This window comes from Lepisma saccharinum, chromosome 3 (genome assembly GCF_977018435.1).
Source record: "Lepisma saccharinum chromosome 3, izLepSacc3.1, whole genome shotgun sequence".
NCBI classification, from domain to species: Eukaryota; Metazoa; Arthropoda; class Insecta; order Zygentoma; family Lepismatidae; genus Lepisma; species Lepisma saccharinum.
Genome location: NC_139231.1, coordinates 32,244,954 through 32,267,692, shown reverse-complemented (window position 1 = coordinate 32,267,692; position 22,739 = coordinate 32,244,954). Strand labels below are relative to the sequence as shown.

General features: G+C 38.3%; 1 protein-coding gene across 1 annotated transcript in view; it reads left to right on the top strand.

Moving 5' to 3' along the window:
- The first annotated feature begins 240 nt into the window (after nucleotides 1–240).
- The window catches only part of svp (COUP transcription factor 2), a 185,465-nt gene continuing 162,966 nt past the window's right edge, over nucleotides 241–22,739 (top strand). Inside the window, exon 1 of the mRNA XM_083118404.1 lies at nucleotides 241–1,020. Coding sequence (XP_082974530.1) covers nucleotides 762–1,020 — 259 coding nt within the window. The 5' untranslated portion in view covers nucleotides 241–761. The remainder of the gene's footprint in view (nucleotides 1,021–22,739) is intronic.

The window sequence follows — 22,739 nt, the reverse complement described above, 5'->3', positions numbered from 1 at the left end:
ATAAAACTGATGTAAAAGCTACGGGCGTAAAGGCCGGGCCCGAGAGGAGACCCCTGTCGTCTGCTAACGTAACGGATGTCGGATCGGGCCAATCAGCGCGCGCCGCAGTCTTGGCCTCTGTACTCCGCCGCGAGCCCTCCCGAACCCCTCCTGCCATATATGGAATGCGTTGCCATGGCGACGGCCGAGGGGGTCGGTGTCAAGGTTCAGCCGCGCAGGCGGCCGACTGTGCTTAGTTGCGTTATATCACTCCGCACAGAGTTCACGCTTCGGTCTGCTGTGTCGACGCATCTTTTGCTCGTGTGTTCTCGAATGCGTGTTTCTCAGGGAGGATATTGGTAGTGTTGTGGAACGTGTTTGCATTATCGATAGCGCCCTCTAGAAAATCGTAGTCGAAACATTGTGGCGAAAAAAAGAACCAGTAGCGAGGAGCTAGTGTGCTGACGTGACCCTTCCTAGCGGATGCCAGCGTCCGGGCTTGACCTCTGCTCGCCATGGGGCCGACGCATTGACGGGTCACGGAAAACTTGTGGAAAAAAACTATCGTTACACTTCCTCCCCCCTTTTTTTACGAGTTCAATGTAAGTTCGAGTGTGAGAATCGTCGCAGGGGTTCCCCCCCGAAAACAGAAGCCAAACTCATCTTTCCGAACGGCACCCCCCAAGTTTCGAAAAGGGGTGTTGTAACCTGCAAAGGTTGTTTTCCGGGCGGCGAGGTTCACACAACTTATCACCACGTTGGAGCTAGGGTTTCCTCGTAGCATGGCGCTCGTAGCCCCCCCGACTTCGGTCTGGCGGGACCCGAGCGTTGGGGCGGCCCCGGTCACCCCGACAACGGCGGAGGACATTTCGCGGGAGATCCAGACGCCGGGATCCCAGTCGACCACCACGCAGTCTCAACAGTCTGCCGGTTCACAATCCGCAAATTCCTCGGCCTCTGCGGACAAGAACCAAAACATAGAGTGTGTCGTCTGTGGGGATAAATCCAGCGGAAAGCACTACGGACAGTTTACGTGTGAAGGTGAGTACTTCCCTAAAAAAACGTAGCTTTAGCGACACTTTACATTTTCCTGATAAATCGTACAACTTAAGACAAAAACACCGTGTTTTCCTGTGTATCCTAATACTGAAAGACGTTTATAGGCTAACGAGGTGCTGCTGAACTAGAAACAGAGCCAAAAACATATTTTCTGTGTGTGTTTCACTCTTCTGATTGTAGGTAGTTATTTATTTTTATTTATTTATTTATTTATTTATTTATTATCCTGCGCACAACAGGCATCTGCCCTTTTACAGTGCACAGTAAATGTCTTACATAGGATTTATACACATCAAAATAATATTTATTTGGTGGTTCGATTTTTGCTCATAATTTTTGTTACGGAGTACAAGACAAACATGAATCGCGTTAAATATATGCCGGCACTCAACGTACAAATATACCAATAAGCACGTTTCGTGGTTTTCCTTGAAATAGAAATATTAAGTGAATTGCGCGCGCGCATAGCTAGCCTAGAGTGATTTTCTTCCCTGCGATGTGACACTTGGCAGACGCATCGTTACATGACCCCCCCCCCCTATACTTTTCGAAACAGCATGCCGTGCTTGTAACCCCGCTATACGATTCATCAGTGACAAATCCTACTTATTTGAATATTGCTATAGTTAGTTTATTGCCAGAGTTCCAGTGAAGATGGGAATGACAAGTACATGCACACGTACACTTCTCCTGGGAATCTCAATTCTAAACTTTTCGCATTTTTTGAGTTATATATCTAAAACTGGCTGCACTGCGGACCATAATTTTGCGCATTTCGCTGGTAACAAACATCTGCCCGCTCTTTTGCGTTCCTTTTTTATAGTAATTGTATTTGTAAGTAGCTAAGTTTGTTGTAAATTCTCATGAAAGAAATGTAGCACGTTAATAACCTTTCTAAGCTATTGCCTGCAAGTTTATTTTTGACTAGACTTCGGTGCTCAAGTGTTCAGGTGAATTACGACACAAATAAATACTGTGGCCAAACGTTATCATGAAATGTGAGAGACTCAGGGGTATCGTATAACGAAGCTATGCGCTGTTTATCGCATGAATGCAATAGAGGCGTTACTTTTGTACACAATTAGAGTAAGATACCTGTAATTTGGTAAAGACGCTCAGGTTGTGTTTAATAGTAAACATTCGTGGGTTTTGCGCCAAGCGTAAACAATTGCAAGCATCCTTTGCCAGCTTTTATCAGTCCGCATTGTTCCCGAGTTCTTTAGCTGTGCCTCCTTGGCTCTTGTTCATTTCGCGTCCCCCTCCACTTCAATCTTCTTTTTTTAAAAACAGAAGAAAAGAATCCCCGCGACAGCAACGCCTCCATCGGCCCGGCCGACTTGGGTCAAAAACAGTTGAATAAACACCGGCGCTGCATGCTTTCTAAAAGGGAATCCTGGCCAGGTATAGCGAGCGCACCGTCGCATGTTCGCTCGCGAAGGGAGTAAGAAAACTTCCCATACAAAGGGCTCGGGATGCAATTCAAATTCACGGCTTCGCTTGTAATGTGTCTGGCCATTTCCCTTCCTCGCCACAAGTCCCCTCGGCGCACTCTTTTTCTTTTTAACTCGTCTGTGAGGCGGCGAAAATGCCAACAATCTGGTCTGACAAGAAGAGCCGGGTGGAAAGGCGCGTATTTCACCTCGCTGGGGGAAGAGATCCAACCGCAGACATGCCTAGGCAGGTGGATTACGATTATAAGTTACGATACATACTCACGGCAGAGTTTAGAAAACGATTTAGCAGTTCGAAGCAGTCTCTGAAGTATGATAATTGGAAGTTTCTCATGATAAAACATTAATCCAAATACTAGCCCTTCCCGTGCATATTTGTTGCAAAATGTTTTACCCTTAAAAGTGTAAGAAAATGTAGTTATTAAATTAAATAAGTGCTAGCAAATATCTGATGTACGTCTCCGATCCATTGAAATTCTACGCAAGCCGCGCTGTGATAAACTACACGGCCTGTACCATATACGTGCATATTCACAAGTCTTGAATAATAAAGGTAAATATGTGATAAATGTGCACATTAAAAAGGAGTGAGTAGTGGGTATCAGATAACCTTGGCAATCGTCATTATACTTACATTATCGTAATACATGCAATTATCATACACCGATAGCTATGTGAACTTTATATAGGAATGCAATGCGTTTTTTGACTCTTGAAATAGAATCATTCGATCATAAAAGTTAGTGCAACGGAAGTTAATACAAACGCCAGTGAACTAGGATTTCAGTGTACAGTTGTTGTATTATATTTATAATGTAACGTGCAATATACAAATTTCTTTTCTCATTTTGGGAACATGTTTTGGTCCAGTGTTAGTAATATAATGGCTTGGAATATAATAGACATGGTTTCTCCTTGAACTTGCGTATATAATTAACACAGTTGTGTTCCATTGCTACCTTACGTACCTAAAATAAACTTAATTTTGTTTTTAACCTCTATATCCCACTCTTTAGAACACCAGAATCACTAAAAACTATTTCGGCAGCTTGCACCTTCACCTTTGAACAAGTTTTGAACAAGAATGAAGTAGAACAGTGTTTGCAACTATCCGTTCTGATAAACAATTTGCACTGTGAAGTCCATGAAAACGTTATCTACATAATGTCGTAGATCATGTAAATTATTGTAATCTGTTGTACAGTAAGACACGCACGTACCTCATGCAAAATAATTTTCACGTTAGCCCCATTTGTGGTGACATCTGTAGTCATAATTTTGCAACTCGCGATCATCAACAAATTTGCCAAAGTCATTTTATTTACTTCGATATTGCCATAAGATGTGTACACCTCCATTAGCCCAGGCAAGAAAGCCATAGAACCGTTATTGATTGTTAGATGTTATGAATTTAAACCTAAAGTATGGCGCAATTAATATTATAACTCATGTTTAAATCAGGCTTCATAGAGTGGAATAAATGATAATTCGGTAAACTAAAATCAGGAATGTTAAATACGAGGAAAACAATACACCACCTAGATTGTATGTATATTACCAAAACCTTCTTATGTCACCATTATTGTAACACCGAAGTGATCCAGAGTACAATATAAATTTATTGAGGACATGTGTTTTATTATGGATGTATTGGTAAAATAAAATGCATTTAAACATGTTATTCTGATGTACGGTCCTCCAACTTAATGCCATATGCGCTGGGATTTCCAAAAATCCTGAAAGATACAACCAGATGCCAATAATAAGAATTGTTAAAGTCAAGAAGGATATCATTGAAGTAAATTATTAAATTGTTAATATGATATGAGTTTATTATATATCGACTACCACACAAAATATTCCACATTGTTTGTTTCACACTGTTTTGGATTCGCTGCAGTGTAGGTGGGTTGAATATCGAAGGCACAAGACATTGTATGATGTACTTATTTCTTTTCGAAAAGAAGTTGTCACGGTGAGCCTGTCTTTCTTTAGATCTGTTAAATAGCATCTTCATCTAGAACATTATTATATTTGGATCAGACTTATATCATATTACGTAGAGCAGACAATAAATATCCCATTCCAAAATTTTATTGAGGAAACAATTTTTATAAATAATTTGACACATTCACAACCAGTAAAGTGTGCGTTTATTGTACTGTTATTTCATTATAAATAATTATACTATATATACACACATAAGCATGCGTTTTTCACTATGGTCGAAATTAATTGCCTGTATTTGTATTGGACATTAATCAGAGTGAGCCGGCTCCCGTGGCGGAGTGGTTAGCACATCGCGCTACGACGCCAGGGCTCTCGGGTTCGAATCCTGACCTGGGCATGGATGTTTGTAAGTGTCCATTCATCAATTTCATCATATCATTACTCATCCCCATCTTCGCAAATTAGCCAAAAGTGGCACAAAGAGCGAAGTTATAGCAAATCAATCAATCATTAATCAGAGTGATTTTTTAAAATTTTGGAATCATACTGAATCATAAGTGGATTAAAAAATCAACTAATGTTTGTTATGCAAATCATTTTCCTGAGTGATTTTTTTTACTAGCGGATATTTGCTGTATCGATCATGATACTTATTAAGTATTATTCCATGTTAAAATATTCACACATCAAGTTCTGCAAAAGTGTACAGTTTTACTGTATCACGTATTAGCTAATGAAAGAAACACGTGTTCTTTGAATTGAGGTGCACGCATCGTAAACGTTGGATCACATTATGAACGCATGAAATAGGCGAATAAGCAACATGACCCGACTTAGCTGTTTATGCAATTTCCGTACAAATTACTATCATTCGAGGAAAGCGAGGAAATTGTGAGAGATGCCTTTATAATTATTTGTCATGCAATCAATTTCAATGTGAATTTCAAATCTAAACCTCAAAACGACATTGTAATTGTAGTAACGAATCTTAACTTTTAATAATAATTTTTAAGCCATCGATCACTGACAATAACGGTTTTATCATAAAACTCCAAGAGATTTAATCTTTAAAATCTTAATGCCTATTATTAGATGAACATTGATGTACCAAGTATTATTTTGAGGGGGCGATGCATTTTCGTGACTTGCGTTTTAAACTCTCGTTAAGATTTTGAGCGATGGGACATCTACGTGAGCTTAATTTTAACTCGTATCGATACTCGTGGGTTTCGAGTGGTGTCTTATTTTCATGCTGGGTTTGTGGTGCAAGGCTGATCTGCAACGTGAAGCGGAATTATCTTTTTTTCTCTGAAAATAAGGGGAGAAATTAGTGTGGTCACGCTTTGGTTAATGCCTCGGGACTAGGGTTAATATCTAACGAAATAATATATGAAGCTGAACGTTAAATTTCCGCTACTGATTGTGAAAAATTGTAATTCATCGTTAATTAAATACATTCACATCAGTAGCAAATTAACGATTCTATATTGGGAGAGTCATTTAACGTTATTATAAAAGAAACCGTATTATTTTTCATTGTGTAAAACACAATATGTATATTTACATTAATTTGAAAACGTCAGTCTTCTTAATATGGTATATGACTACTTGAATCAGCCGAACATACAGCAAAAAATGTTATCTTGCGTTAGTATATTCGCACCTTACGATGTTAATATTATGTAATTATCAAGCGTAATAACTCATGGACATATATTAATTATCCCAGTCATGCTTAATTTTTAAGAAAAATTGACAGCATTAAGTTGTGCACTTTTGATAAAGTAGTGGTTGGTAACAATATATCGGCGTTCATGTAATGAATTCAAAGTCACTGCCTGTGAAGTTTATTTACACATCACATTAAGCTATTATTCAGTGCAAAACTCAAAATCAAGACAAAACAAAATATAGAATTAATTATGTTAAATCGGCGATGCAACCACTAACCAGGTAATCATATATCGATAACTGATTTAAAGTCTATGGAAGAACTTCATCGGTGCGAAATGAAAAGAAATGTGTTTATAAAAATATCCTAATACGATAAAAATATCCTAATACGAATATTTAAATCAGATGAAATCATTATCTGCAATACTTTGTGATATGCTGTAATTATAGTGCACATTAACTTGTTGCATTTCTAAAAAAAGAAGTCTATATTTTACTGTAAGTTTTAGAATCACCAATCGTATATAAACTGACCGAAATATTACTTATAATATGCTCGCACTATATAAGTGAGTAGAAAAAATGGATTTCGAATAAGCAAAGTTGAAGAGTCAGATAAGTAAGGGACCATTGTTGCTTGTTTCCCTATTTTTATGAAAAACTTAAATGTGCATCTTACAAGACTGATCGTCGCCTTACGTATCGTGTTTGCTACCAATCTGTAAAGATTACTAAGAAGGATAAACATTAATTTGTTCACTTTCGCTAGGTTTTGCATAAAAATTACGTAGTTTTACTACTTTCACAAGTAAGTCTGTCACTATCAATCGCTTCACAGTGTACTTGTGAGGGTAGTAGACCTACTACACGCACGGAGAGGGTCAAGCGTCCGGAATATGTAAAAAGATACTGACTCATTATCAATTTATTTTGTATGAATTATTTTCCCGTTTTTCTTTCTTTTCTCTGGGTTTTTACATTTCCTATGCTTACTCTATCTCTCTAATCTTTGTTTTGTAGAGCGTGCTAGGACGTTAAGGGTGCCGGGTTCGAATTCCGACCTGGGCATGGATGTCGTTTATATCATCCTCCCTCATCCTCATCGTCGCCATTAACCAAAAATGGGAGAAAAGCAATGCTAAATAAAAAAAATCAAATCAGCAAATCGTTCTCTTTCTCTCTCTCTCTGTATGTGTGTGTGTGTATGTATGTGTATATATATATATATATATATATATATATATATATATATATATATATATATATATATATATATATATATTGCGCGCGCACACACAAAAGATTTGTTTACTGTCTCTCCGTCACATAATAATTATCACTTTTTAAAATTTTGGCCCCCTCCCCCACGGATGACAAATTGGAGTTCTACGAATGAACCCTAGCAGCATAAGGAATTTACATTGATAGCGGAATGTTTATTTATTTGTGGACAATGCGTAACTCTACCTGCGCCATCAATATGAACGGAGAGAAAAATTGTGAAGAGAACTCGGGCTTACAAATTCCGATCAGTCTGAATCTTGAAATCGAAGAGCCAGAGCTGAAGTTTCCTAGTTAATAATTGATTATTTAATATTTCACTTCCACTACTGTACTTCCAACGTAAGGAGCTTCCTTCCATTGTGTCTTTGAATATCGTGGGAATTGTAGAAAATAACACTTTGTAGGAAACTTGAGTGCATCTCAGAAACATGTTTCTTATGCACGGAAAAAAAGGAAATTTGCTTCTTATTTTCTCTATTTCGCAATTTCTTGTTCTCTAGAATTGTAGAAAACCTTAGTTACATGTTTAATTAACGACGTAACACTGTTCCAGAAACAAAATTAATCCTTGAGTTTGTGGAGTTGGAAAATTCCTTGTAAAGTAATGCCGTTTAAGTTATATTTTCTTCCAAGAATAAAGAAAGTACGAAGTTACCCGTGAAACTACCACATTTAATGCAACAACACCTAAACAAGCGTTAAAGCTCTCTATAGTTAATGTTGTTTAACGGCCCAGTGGCCTAACAAGCCAACGAAGTTGATGAATTCTGCAAACTACGCGTGCGTCAATTTTATAGGTACAAGTTGTACAGCTTCTCTTATTAATTTCAAGATTTCTATAATTTTCAATGTAGGTATTCACCTAATATTCCTGCTTTAAGAATAGTTTTTTTAGTTGTTTTTTTTTAAGTCTTGTTGTGCACTTTTCTGCTTTTTAGCATTTAGCATTTGGCATTTATTCTGATACTTCCTGAACTAACGTCAGTGTGGTGATGTATTGTTTCAGAAGTTATTTCTAGTGTTACATGGTTGTGTGTTCTATGGAGCTTTTTCTATACTATCCTTTTTCATATATAATGTTTTAATAAATTTATACTTTTTTTTTATTTTCTAAACATTATTTTCCACGACTCACCAGGCCTGAGTATGTATTGCAATACTATCCTTAGTGTTACTTTGCACTCGCTCACTTTTTTGCACTGTACAATTAGATAATACACCATACATTTTTTAGTGTACAATATAGATACGAAATTTCAACTGACCCACATGTCACACCCCATAATAAATAAATGGGTTTCTTCACATCTATAACAATGACGATGCTAATGGGAAACGTAAGCCCACCATTCTTGATTTATGAAGATTCAGAGTTTGTGTTAGCGACTAAATTAAATTTGCCGTTTGTGTTAGTGACTAAATTAAATTTGCCAGCACTATATGTAACATGTAACCCAAGTAAACAACGTAATAACGATCATCGCTTTTAGCAAGTTAACGACTTGTGTTACGGTACTCTCAGCTTTGGGCATTTTGCACTGTCGTAACTTGTCGGGGCCAAGGAGTACTTGCCTTCTCCCCAAAATTGTCAGTTTCATTATAGTTTACAAGTTAATGGTACTTTTATTAACTTTTAGATCATGAGCAAAAAAGTAATGTTTTTTTACGCAAATATAACAGTTATTGAGCAAAATAGTCCTGGGCGCTATTTTTATGGGATAGAGAAGCTAAGCCCCAAATTCGATTCTGACCCCAAAGTTACGCCCATGTTTGTTAGAAGAAACAATCTTTTAAGAATAGACTTCGTGATGCTTCTACATACCGGACGATTTCGTTTCTATTCGCCTTTTTGCCGACAAAACCAAGAATTTTGCTCTCCTCAAGTTTTTTTTTCTTTTTTTAGTCAAGGATATTGAAAACACCTTAAATCTGTGCATTAGTAGCCACGAGCAACGTTGCAAAATAAAACCTTCAAAGTTTGCTCAATTTTTTTTATTTTTTTTCAGGATTCATACTTGTAGCTGTCTAAATCTATGCTAGTCCTTCCCACTATCACAGGTAACCTTCTTGGTTTGTAATTATATCATTATTTATTGATCGCATCCGAACAAAACCGAACTTTTGACAACCATTACGCGGCCGACCGGCTGGATGTGCAAAAAACCTGTTTCCTAGTTCCGGCTGCGGTTTTGCCTCAATACGCCAATTCAGAGAAACCTTTTAATTTTCTTTTCACAGTTTCTCAAGGTGGAGAACAGTGTAAGGCTTCTTGTTTTATGTACATGCTTATGTAATGTGTTGTATTTTTTCATGCTTGCAATGATTACATAGATGATGAATGACGTTGTAAAGTTGGGAACATACAGATTAGGCATACCTTGAATTGTTGGACAGTTACTGAAAAGAGCTAATATTTTCTTATTAAACTCTTGCGAAGTCAACGTAAACAATATTTGTAAACAACGTAAATCCTATTTGTTATTCCAATGAAACCGGTGCAGAAATCTTGCCCGTAGGAACATAGTGCATATGATAAACGGAACTAATATGGTCACATTGTGGGACCTTTTGTTATAAGGTAAACAACTACGAACAATATACTCGTGGACAAGATAACTCCACAACCAACATATAGGAAAGGAAATTTTTCTCAGAAGTCACGTGGCTTTGTTGACATTAACTTCCTTCCTGCAGTCAACAGAGAATAGATATTGTTTCCAACGGGCATCAGTTATTTTTCTACTGGAAAGTATGTTGAGAGTATATCTCGACATATATTCTATGTAATGAGTATTTAGCAATTTACATTAAGAAATTATTTATGGCTCAATGTAATTATCATTTATGTAAATACGTAGACAGTTATCATGCTAATATTAATATTTTTATTCCACTTATCCAAATAATAGCATCGAATCCCAAGCTCTTAAAACACTTTGCAGAAAGCCAATCGAGCCTGCGCTTTCACAACACACTCGCGAGACAGTCTCCGCCTGGATTTTCCCTCCGAGTCAGTGTTGCCAACTTAGCTCTCTTGGAGCCAGATCTGGCCCTTTCGTGCACTCGTTTGCCTGTGAACTGGGGCGCCCGCCCCCGTGCCTTAATATGATACCATCACTGGTTCCGGCCCACATAGACCAACTTTTGTCATGATTATACATTTTGCATGTGACGTGATATTGTTATATTGGCTGCGTCTCCCCATCCTCTCTTATATCCCCAGCTAATTTTTTTTTTTTATAGCGCCGTGTTGACGTGAAATTGGCATAATATTGTTTTCAGGGAATCCTTTATTTTCGATTTCATACGACCATCAGATGGGTGATGCCGCCGGATCTAGATGGTGAAAACTAAATTGTCATCAATTTAGAGTTAACGGTAATAGCAGCGCCCCACCCCTTTGAACTAACATTACTCTGGGAAGAACTTCGTAAATCTAGCTCCTTGAAAGTCAGTTATAACTCCATTTAAGGTGAAATTTAGCTCTTTTATGCGCACCAAGTTTGGCAACACTGCCAGGAGGCAAGGAGAAATGCATTGGGCATATGGGAGTATTTTTTGATTTGTTATCTTGGGAATATCAAACTTCCGATGGAATAGAAAATGATATCAACGGGAAGAGGGCAGTTTGAAGAAGTGATTGCCGAGCTGAAAAGTCGAAACTCCCATTTGATTAGCCGTAACTTGATGTTGAAGTTGATTCCCCATAAGGAATACATGGGATTCCGAAAATTCTTATTCGTCATATTTTTTATATAGCTTAATAATCAACTTTGAAAAACGTTTCTACCTGCCACATGTGGAGAAATTCATACTCTCTTGTACCCCCCTGTTTTTCTTCAGTAGCATTGCCCATGATATTAAAATAAATGCACACATGGTGCGTAACTGTATCTCCTCGCCTTAAGTGTTTTCACTAATTAGACGCCTTGCCGAAGGGTTAATGCTCTCGCAGTTTGATGCGAGCGGTCCCTGGTTCTATCCGCGGTGTAAACTCCAAATTTTCAGTCATCACCCAGCATTGCGACAACAACTGGCGGAAACTACTTGTAAAAAAGTAGAAGCAGGCTCCGGTTTGGAAAGCTGGGTAACATCGGCGATGAGAGTAAATGCTTCGACCCCGCGTTGGTCAATGAATAGCCACTAAGTAGGCCCTGGCTGAGGGCTGTTGCGCAACGGAGATTAGTTTTTGCCAATAAAATATTGCCTGCTTGGATCTCGTACTATTATGTCCGTATCAAATCATATTTGAACTTCCTTCTAATCGTTACACTTACTATCTGAACTAAGTTACTAAAAATTATTATGAGATGAGCTGTGTACTGTTCAAAACTTCACAATTACAAATAGGAGCTGAAAATCTGAAATTAAGAAAAACTTAATCAATCTTGCCTTCTATGTAATGCATATCAACATTGCATTCTTACTATTTTAAATCTGTTATCTGTTGATTTCAAGAAGCATATAATACTATATATATATATATATATATATATATATATATATATATATATATATATATATATATATATATATATGGATGTATGTATGTTTGTTCCGCCGGACCCTGTCGCAGAGTGGTTAGCACATCGCGCTGCGACGCCAACGGTCCCGGGTTCGAATCCCGCTCGGGCTTGATTGTTTGTGAATGTCCATTCATCAATTTAATCATTTCACCACTCATCCCCATCTTCGCAAATTAGCCAAGAGGCACAAAACGCGAAGTAAAATAAACTAATCAATCAATCGATCAATATGTATGTTTGTTCCGGCAGAACTCTCCAACGCCTGGAGCAATTTCAACCAAACTTCGTACACATAGCCTATCACTTACAATCTGGAAAGAAATGTTGTGGGGGTAAAACACCCATGGCACCCCTAGGGGCGGGGGCGGGAAGGGGGTGACATGTAAAAATAATCGAAAACCACGAAAATTAGTGTGGAGTCCATAGCCTTCGGGGTCGGTAAGATGAATAGTGAAACTCCCAATTGCCGTTCAATTTATTTATTCTAGCCCTGTAGGTAAAACTAAAAATATTTATAATCAAGTTTTGAGTTGAATTAATATTATAGAAAATTTGTAAAAGATTTTACTATATAATTTGTATACTGTACTTACACTTTTAAATACGTGTAAATAAAATTAATTACATTTTACACTATAATTAGAATTCATTATTTTCCTGTCTAATAAAAGATTGGGATAAATAAATACCCTGGCAACGCCGGGTAATCAGCTAGTAATAATAATAATAATAATAATAAACGCGACATATTATTGGGTGGTCTCGGGGCTCACGGACCAATATGTGTTGGCGCCACTGAAAGCACTTATACGAGTACAATTCCAGCCCCTTCCGAAAATAAATCCCGCTTACGCCAATGCATTTAAGAGAGTAACATACGTATGACTCCTTCATTTAAAACTTTATATCACTGATTTTGTATGTGAATTGCACAGGTGAAAAAATAAATCTCTTTTTAAAAGATATAAACATCCGGCATGGATTTAAATACCGCTTTCCGGTTGTGAAGCATAGCAGCTGCGCTCCACAACAAGGTCCGAAGCGATTCAGTTTTTGAGGCAGCGGAGTGAAGCGAAGGGGCAAATAAATACAATCACTCGCTTCCGTCGTCCTCCGTGTATATGCTGTTCACATACTTCAATCCGTGCATGTAAAAAAAAGGGGAGGAGGAGGTACCTGATCACGTGAGCATTGAGAACCCTTTTTTCACTGTAACAAAATTTACTTACATGAACGCTTCCAAAGCACGAAAGTAAGTATCGAGTACAGTTTCTGCACGATTATATCTTTGGACCTTGAGTTTTTTTTTTATTCTGTAGCTGTACTCCCCCACAAAAGATAAGAATAGTACTTTACTAAATAATAATATTTAAGCCAACAAGGTATAATTATTGTAAAAATTTCTTGGATCGGATATGCATGTAATTATTTTACAGGATTGCCTCGAATTTTAGCGGCAGCTTGTATTTTTCTCCTAAAAAATTGCTTTAACTGTACTAAAGTTCCAATAGCGTAATCGTTAACATTATTGCCTAAATGACGTCACGTGTTTGATTCTCGGATGAAGCAAGGTTCAAATCAGTAATTCAACCTTTAAACGCCATTTTGCGACTAATTTAGGCGCCAAAGGTGGCAACGTAGTCGCTAAAATTGAAATTCAGTAGCAAGAAAATCAGGTATCAGAACTTGTATATACGAAAATCACATCTCTTTTTTTAAGAACCACGCAGCAAATTGTATAAGAAGGGTGGTATTTGACGGGGCATGAGTGGAATTCCCCTCTCTGGTTACTGGATCCCCTGTCTGATGTGTAATTTGTGGCACTTGAGATGATATATATACAATTTATTATATTACATCAACTACATTACATTAACAATATATTATGCATGCAATAACATTGTATGTAATTTATACCTATAATGTTTTGATGATTTGAGAGTAATTGAACCACACTCACACAGGCAATGCAGTCTGAATTTAATAAATTTAACCATTCATTTCTGCGTTGTCTTGAAAGTGACAATTCTGGTCAACTTCCAAAACTCAGTATTGAATCTGGGAACTTCTGATTCAAACCCTGACTGAGGCGGGCGATAATTTTGGGGTCCTGGGTTCGAAACCCGGTGGAGGCACATAGTGGTTCGGATCCCACTTTAAATTGTAGGTCCAGTCTCAATTAGCCTTACTGTGCATAAAGCGGACTTAAAACACCAACTCAATCAATCGAACCCGGAATGAAGCATTCTTATGTGAGTTTTCATTATGCATCGCCCTCATCGTCGCGATTACCTTGTAGAGTCAGAAAGGAGATGGAAAATAATCGAAGTTCCAAAAGCCGTAATACAAATGATTCGGTCAAGGAGATGAAATTGAAACTGCAAATCATCCAATTATCTGATACCAATAATTATTCTAGGTTTCTGAGTCACAAGGATCCAGGAGAACTTGAAGATTTTCAATCTTGTTTATGTGCAAAAGAACTGTTTTGTCGCGGAAAGTGGCAACCTATAGAACTTTGCGTTCGCCAATTTCGAACAATAAGACATTTGACCCGTTCGAACCCGCGTTAAACTGCAGCACGTAACTGTATAAAGGTTTAGATAAAACTTGTTGCGACATTGAACACCCACTCCCACCCTCACTCACATACAGGCCTACACTCACACATACACACACTCACTCTCTCTCTCTCTCTCTCTCTCTCTCTCTCTCTCCCCCTCCCCCCATCCTATAGTTTCGGAGTTATACTACACATTAGATGGCATTTTATGTTATGTGTAATAAAACATATTAACATATTTGTGTTAAACTGGAACATTTAGTTGGTTTCTATAGACCTAGAAAATTTCATTCAAAACTTAACTTTATAGAGGAAATGGAAACTAAGCTTCATTCAGGGAATAAGATTATATATTTTTTTAGACTTGCGAACTCAGCGATTGAACAATAATATGTTATTATATTATATATATTTGAACTTATATGTGCGAGCCGTTGGCTGTACGCACTACATGTTGATTCACATTGGTTATTCTTTTGACACATGTTAGAAAATATGAAACAAAAACAAACCAACATATATATATATTGCATAATGCTGGTTCCACAGTCCACGTATTATAAGCTAAGGTTACTTTGTGCGGTTTCTTCGCTCTTATCGGTATCAGCTATCACCTTTCCTCGTCGTTCTCTCACTTCTCACAAATATCTCCCCACTCGTTGCACTATCTCACTTGTTGTATTGTCCTGATACGGTTTATTCCGGGACTAACACACTAGTGTTCAGAAATGCGTCTAGGAACACATTATTACACACCTGTTTATAAGAGAATGGGAGAAATATTTATTTATATTTATTTATTTCTTCTTCTTTTGCATGGCGAAGTTCATAAAGTGAATCGTTTTTATGGAGCTGTATTTTTCTCGAATAAGCGACCGAACGTACCACCGACAAAACGTACCTACCACCTGACCGGCTACCTGCGAAGGGTCTTGTAAGGAGTCTAAAAATATTTGCGATGCGACAGAACGTACCACTTGATGGTTTTGCTGATTTCCATCACACTTTATCCACGCTTTGGACAGGCAAAATTACTATATAATGCATATATAGCTATTTTGTCGTGTTTAAAATCAGCTGTGGTTAAGCTGTCGTCCACATTTTTCTTTTGTTTTATCTTTTCGTCTTTTTTTTTTCGATTTTCGTATTAGTTATGTCAGTTCTAACCTAACCTAGAATAACCTAACCTAACCGAACCTTTGTCGTGTAGGTTGCCTAGAGTATCGTTCTAAATCTTGGTAATTGGCGTGTCTTCCTCTCGAACCCTTTTCTTCGCCTCTTGCATACGCTTCCTCACATCTAACTGAGCATCATTCGGGACTCCACAAACGTGATCACTCGACGGGCCACTAACCACTTTATTCTCTTTTGATTTTAAGTTCAAGCGTTTTCCTTGAAGTGGTACGTTTTGTCGCGGAGTAAATATCTTGAAGGTAGGTGTTTATCTGAGTGGTACGTTTTGTCGCTGGTACGTTCTGTCGGGACACCACTTTTCTCAAGTGAGTTATATTTGTAGAGAAATTGAAATATGTTTGTAACGACAGAGAATCTTTAAAGAATAGAGAAAAAGAACGACAGTTTATTCAAACCCATGAGATGGAACATATTTCACGATACTCAGTCAAGCGATTGGATAGAACGGTATAGGTATAGTATGTCTCCACAAAACTCTGTACAAGCAGTGGGACAGAACCATGTCACAAGATGATACTCCACACACGTGGTGGTAGAAAATCATATGAAATGTCCATGTTATGGAGACAGGGGGCGATACATCATTCAAAAGCTTGGAACACCATGCTGTGACAAACTTATTAATCGTTGTGCCTGACAATATTTTTCTCCATCTCACGAAGCAACTTATAAACAGGGCCTCTTCTTATACATACAACAGCCACCTTATCAAGAGACTGTAAATTTCCTGAAAGTAGTAGCCTGCCGATTTATCCTCTTAGCTCCGCAAAGTTAATTCCGATTTATTTCGAAACAATATGAGCTTTTAAACCTTTAAGACGCAGTGTAAAACGTGTAGGTAGTATCCTTTATGCTTTCTCAAGAAAAGAATATTTCTCCAATCGGATTAGGCAGAGAAGAAGGCTATTATGCAGGCTTTAACATCAGATTTCACAACCGCCTTCTGCGAATCAGTTTAAAAGTATAGTTACTTGCCGCTCCGTCTACTTATATACGTGGCTCACACCTGTTCTCCGGTCGAACACTTCCATTGTAATTTATAGCATATAACAGGCAATTTACGGCGGAAAATGAGCCGGTAAATCGGCCTTGTATAAGTGACCACTTGGATATCGAGGGTTTGTTTACGTCGGCGACTATTAATATTCCTACAATATGTATAAGGTCATAAAGTCTCTCGTTTTTAACTTCTCTCTCCGTCGTTATATTTAAACTGTGCTAACTAATCCCTTCATTAACGGACGTTTTAACTGTTCGATTGTTAATTGTTTCAACACAATGGGACGCATTCAAATTATTCCGGCGATTAACAATAAACCGCTCTCCTGATTGTTGGATCCCATTTTTAGCACCGTATTGGTTAAAGCCGAAGAGCGTCCTAGGTATCCTTTGCGCAATATTCCATTAAGAAATCATGACGCAGCATATATATAGATACCCACATCTCTTATCTGATCCTTCATTTGAATAAACTTACATCACCGTGCAACTTATTGCGGCATGTAGGCACATTCCCCTTTTTTTCTTCCTTCTTCTAAAGTAGCGAGCTGTCTGATAGATTGAAGCCGACTCTTGGCAGAGTCTGAGTAGAAGAATACATCGTACGGTGTCCTTCAAGCAGTTGCGTGTGGACTGTGTATCCACCTTTTTCTCTTTCGAGCAAGAAGTTCTCATCCGTCTTGTCTCCCACACTCCGCCATTTTCCCTCGACAATTAAGGTTTTTAATTAGAGAGGGAAAGTCGTATGAGCTGCAACGTTCTAGTCTGCTAGATTAGAGTTGGCGTTCTGGTGTTAATGGAAGAGTGTATGGTTCCCGATGGTCATCCTGCCACAATCTTGGATTTCCAGTGCTTTTCCCTGAGCTTGGCTTAACCTATGTATGATGAAATTTTTTCTACCTAACATAGATACTGAGTTAACATGTGTTCCATTTTTCTACCTCATAACATAGGTCTTCACTTAATCTATGATCAAAGTTTTACTTCACAACATAGATGTTGGATACATCTCTGACCAGTGTTTTTCTACATAACATAAAACTTTCCTTAAGATGCGCAAAATTTTAGTGTATAATATAACAAACTTTATCCATGATCAAGATTTTAGTACAAAATATAACATACATATTGACAATTTCTATAATCAAAGTTCTACTACATAACATAGATTCTTACTCAATCTATGATCAAAGTTTTGCTACATAATACAACATAGATCTTGGCTCAATCTATGATCAGATTTTTACATCTCGACTCTATATCTGATCAAAGAGTTACTGCATAATATAACATACACGTCCACTTAATTTATGATCAAAGTTTAATTACATAAAATATTGACAATCTATGATTAAAGTTTACTTCATAATATAACATAGATCTTGATTTATCAATGACCAGAGTTGTACTACATGACATGTTAAAATTTGTCTATGTAACATTGACCTTGACTCAACTTATATTCAAGTTTTGCTACATATACATAGAGATGGCTTAATTTATGAACAAGAGTTGTACCATGTAGCACAGCATTGGCGCCAAGTCCAGTCTAGTCCAGTCCAGATTAGTCTTATCTGGCCATCAAATGGATTTAAAATAAGTTTTTTTAAAAAAGTAATATAACATTAAATTCACATGTTCAAAGTTTTACTACATTATATTAAGCCTGAACCTATGATCGAGGATATACATAATACGGAACATAACGTATACCGTATGATCGAAATTTTGCTGATTGAAGCAAAGGATTCAGTTGCGATTAGACTTTTTTGCGTTGATTGGCTCGTAAGCAAGGCGGTCAAGTTAATTAGCGACAACTGCCACCACAACTACATAATATACAAAATTAAATTCCGAGAATCAGAAAGCTTACCTTAACTCGTACTCTCGACGAGAAACTTAATTACCACGGTGGTTAATTTCAAAATTGCTCTCCCAAAAATGACAGGGTCGTAGCTACCAATTGGCCCTTGCCATCAGCAATTTTCCCTCCCATAAAAAAAAGAAAAATCTCTTCTAAGGGCAGTGATTTTCGGTAGATTACTTAAAACAACCGAAAAAAGGGCATTTGATATGAAGAAGCTGGATTTCTCCGCCAATCTTTTTTATCGCCCCTTTTTTTTTATTCGTTCCCCCCTCCCTAGGTTTCTCCTCCCCCTGGTTCTTTCTCACTTTCCCCGACAACTTCTGACGCTTCCCAATAAATCCCCATTTACCGTGGGAAGACCCGTGTATTGATCCTGGAGTACTCCAAGACAAATTCCGGGATTGAAAAGTGGATTTGATAAGTCCATGAGGCAGATGCTCTTCCCCTTCTTGGTGGGGGAGGGAATGCGGTTAGACAAATCGCGGCAGTGGAAGGAAAATTATTTGCCGACCTTTGTGAGATTGGCTTGTAGATGCGTGGGAAAAATGAATCTGAAGATAAGAAGCTTTGTGAAGATACTTACGACGACCTTGTTTAAAAATATTTAACCCACTGCCAAAGGATTCAGTGGGTTTTAAGTTCCCCAATTGTTCTCACGATGCTGGGTCAACATCAAAGTTTTGGAGCTCTCACCGGATCGAACCCGGGACTGTAGCGCGCTGTGATAATCACTCCTTCACGGATGTCGGCAGGGATGCTGGATGAAAGGGGTTTATGACCCCCACCAACTCTTCTTTGGCACGTCACTAAAAGCCACTTGTTTTCAATAATAAGAACTATGCTGTTTGTCGAAGTAAGAAGTATTGAGTTAAACAATTACCAAAGGCAAGACTGCTAACAAACAAAATCCACCGTAACACTACACTTATTCAGTATTCAGATCAGAATTTTTCATTTCAATTTTTCTTATTTTCCGTCGTTCTCCTGCCACTCTTGGCTCATCGCTAGTATGAGAATGAGCCTCCCCGATGGCATAGTGGTAAGTGGTCGCCACCTTGTAATCACGGGGCCCTGGTTTCGATACCAAGTGGACTTAAAATAAATTTTGAAGGACAACGCTAACCATTCCGCTAGGCAGGAGCCCCTCCCCCCACCCCTCCACGCCAGAACATTCATAACCCTTTTGGTACTTTTGGATAAGTCTAACTAACTAACGCGGCCATCAAAGGTTGCACCACGAGGTTTGCTTTACAATATGCCTTAAATTGTACTTAACTATTGGAAAATACAATTGGACAATAAGTTTCGAAAGTTCTGGGTTCCATTTCTAACATCGACCTATTTCCACTACGAAGTGGATGTAAACAAAAGCACGTGTTCTAGACAAAGCCAGTGCAGCCCTATTGATGGATTCTGGCAGTAGTCCCTCCGCATTTCTTTTGCACCCTGATAGATAGTCCATTCAATGCCGTCTTGAAACTAGAGTAATACAGCATTGTATGCTGTTCAAAGCATTTACTAGCCTATCCTTGCTTATTCATTCAAAACCATTCTTTAGTAAAGCACCTACGGTGACATTCATTCATTCAAATTAACGAAATTCCCGCTACTTGTCCGTCACTGTGTTGTGCAGTGTTGCAAATTCGCCATATTAACTAGAGTCTATAGTCTTGAAACACCCTAGATATAATTAGAAAACCTGATTTCGACTGAAAGTGACCGACGTGGGAATCTGTAGATTACACACGCGTTGATGTACGTGTATATACTACAAACACGCACACACATACTTTCAACTTCATGCGTTTTATCTAGACCGGTAAAATCAACGCACTACAAAATATTGTAGGGAAACCTTTGAGAAAGCCGAAGTACTTGGTGCAAATACAACCAGTGATGCTTAAAATCTTACGGAATGTTACTTTAGCATTTATTAAATGATCCACCTACGCTTCCTTTCCTTTACTTCCCACATAAAACATGCTCAGATTTCAGGAACCTGAATTCCCGTAGCTTGTCAAAGAAAAATGCCAGATGCATACACTGGCAACTGCTTCCAAGAAGGAATTTGTAGAGGGCGGGGACACCAGCTTTTGGCGTTACAGATGGGCAAGCTTTGCCATTCAGTGTTACTACCCGACCTTTATAGAAACATAGGTAATGTTACAAAGCTGTTATTGTTTCTAATTGCTATACAGCCAACTTCGCAACTACAAAGTTTTATTAATGTTCCAACAAGCGTATACGTAATAAGACCTTCTTCACATTTCTTGTATCTAATTCATAATGGAAAGAATAACAGTTGGAGACACTTCTTCTCGTGGTTAAGAATCCTCCGAAACGTGGTTACCCTCAAGTACACTGCCTTTTTAGCTTTCTTTCCTCGACCCCTGCAAAACCTGCTGCATTGGCATTGGTTGCCGTGTCGTGGTTCTCGAGATTTTGCGTAGTGTTTATCGTTGAATGTTGATGTGGCTTCAACAGCAAGTGTTACAACGCATCTACGTTTGAAACCTTTAACAAGTGCCGATAACAAAATTGCGGTGAATATGTTCAATTATCTGACACAGTAGAATCCAGAGTGTTGTGTTGCATCGTAAACTTCTGAATGCACAGGTGTCTTAAAAGCAAGCATTTATGCAGCCCGCAATGAAATTCAGCCGAATGATACGGTGGTTACTCCGAAACAAAAAAACAGCCGAACAAAAACGCGGATGGCACATTTTAACCGATTTTGGACTTACTGCCATCAGCAGGAAAGTGGATGTTTTTCCCCCCTGGATATGAGTTTGTCTAGGTTGGTTAAATTATTGCATGATTGATTTGGTTTATTTTACTTGGCTAATCGTGATGATATGGTGAAATTGAAGAACATCCATGCCTAGGCCAGGATTCAAACTCGGGACTCGTGCGTCGTAGCGCGCTACAACGGCCAGCTGTGTGAATTCTTCTCGTCAATGGAAATATACCATGTAAGAACTGACATCGTTGGTAAGTGTTTACCTCTATTTTATTATATTTTCTTCATTCTCATATTTACAACATTGTTCATTTTAAAAACAAATATTTGCAGTTTAAAAAGTCACTCTAGTTTTGAGACGTTGTGGAAAATACAGCTAACACGTGCGCTGGGAGGGAGGGGCAAGTACTGGCGAATAGAAAGTGAGCACCACGCGCATTAATACAAATGTTGGTAACATATTGGCCACTCCTATTTCGTTTTAAAGCTGGAAACAGTTTAGGTTTAGCTTAGCCTTCGGAGTTACCACAAAATCGCTCTACAACTCCTATTTTCTCGCACAGTACACCCTGGCGAAAGACGTTTTGCCAGCTTACCCACATACAATCTTTCTCTAAAAAGATAGATGACGGACCATTGTCTCGGCATGTACGTACATATGAACTATGGCTTCTGATGGCCTGTAGACTTCTCTGTATATACTCAGCGCCTCAGAAAGTAATGTTCCTGCAATATGATGAGGAAAAATTATATTTTTCCTTCCCTCTCCCCTTTTGTTGACGTCGTGGGAAAGCATTCTGCGTTCTTACTGTCCTCATGTAATAATGGGAATAAAAAAAACTGGCGTACTGCACGCGAAGACAGTATGAAGCACCCGTCAAGAAGGATATTGCGAAACTCTCGTTGGGAACTTTTTGATTCCTTACACTACGCACCTACGCCTATTGTATCGCTGAACCTCATCCGTAGTTGTGTGGGTGGTTGTTTCCAAGATACCTCTGGTGTTACATAACACCCCTCCTTGCACCGTAGCAGTGTTGAGGTTGTGTAGTCAAGTTCAAAGATAACTAGTTACAAATTGTCTCCGACGGGAGTAAGTTTTGAATCCCGAATCATCATTCCGGCAAGTAACATGGAGAAGTATAAAGGTGACGAAAAAAAAACAAAAATAGAACAAACTGTCCGTCAGTGTCCTCACTCACTTATTTGATTTGCCGTCTCTTTTCTGACACTTTCGGTTAATCCCGACGTTGAGGATGAGTGGTGATATTTTTTAACTAGTAGATTTCTGCATGTAAGTTTCACAAGTTTGCTGCATTTTAGTATAGACCCATTGCTGATCCACTTATATTTTCAAGTCTGTGTTTGTGCCTGTATAGCTCGAGAAAAAGAATATTTGGAATCTATGTGCACTCACTTATGAGCCACCGCGAAAACCTTTCCACCCATCTGT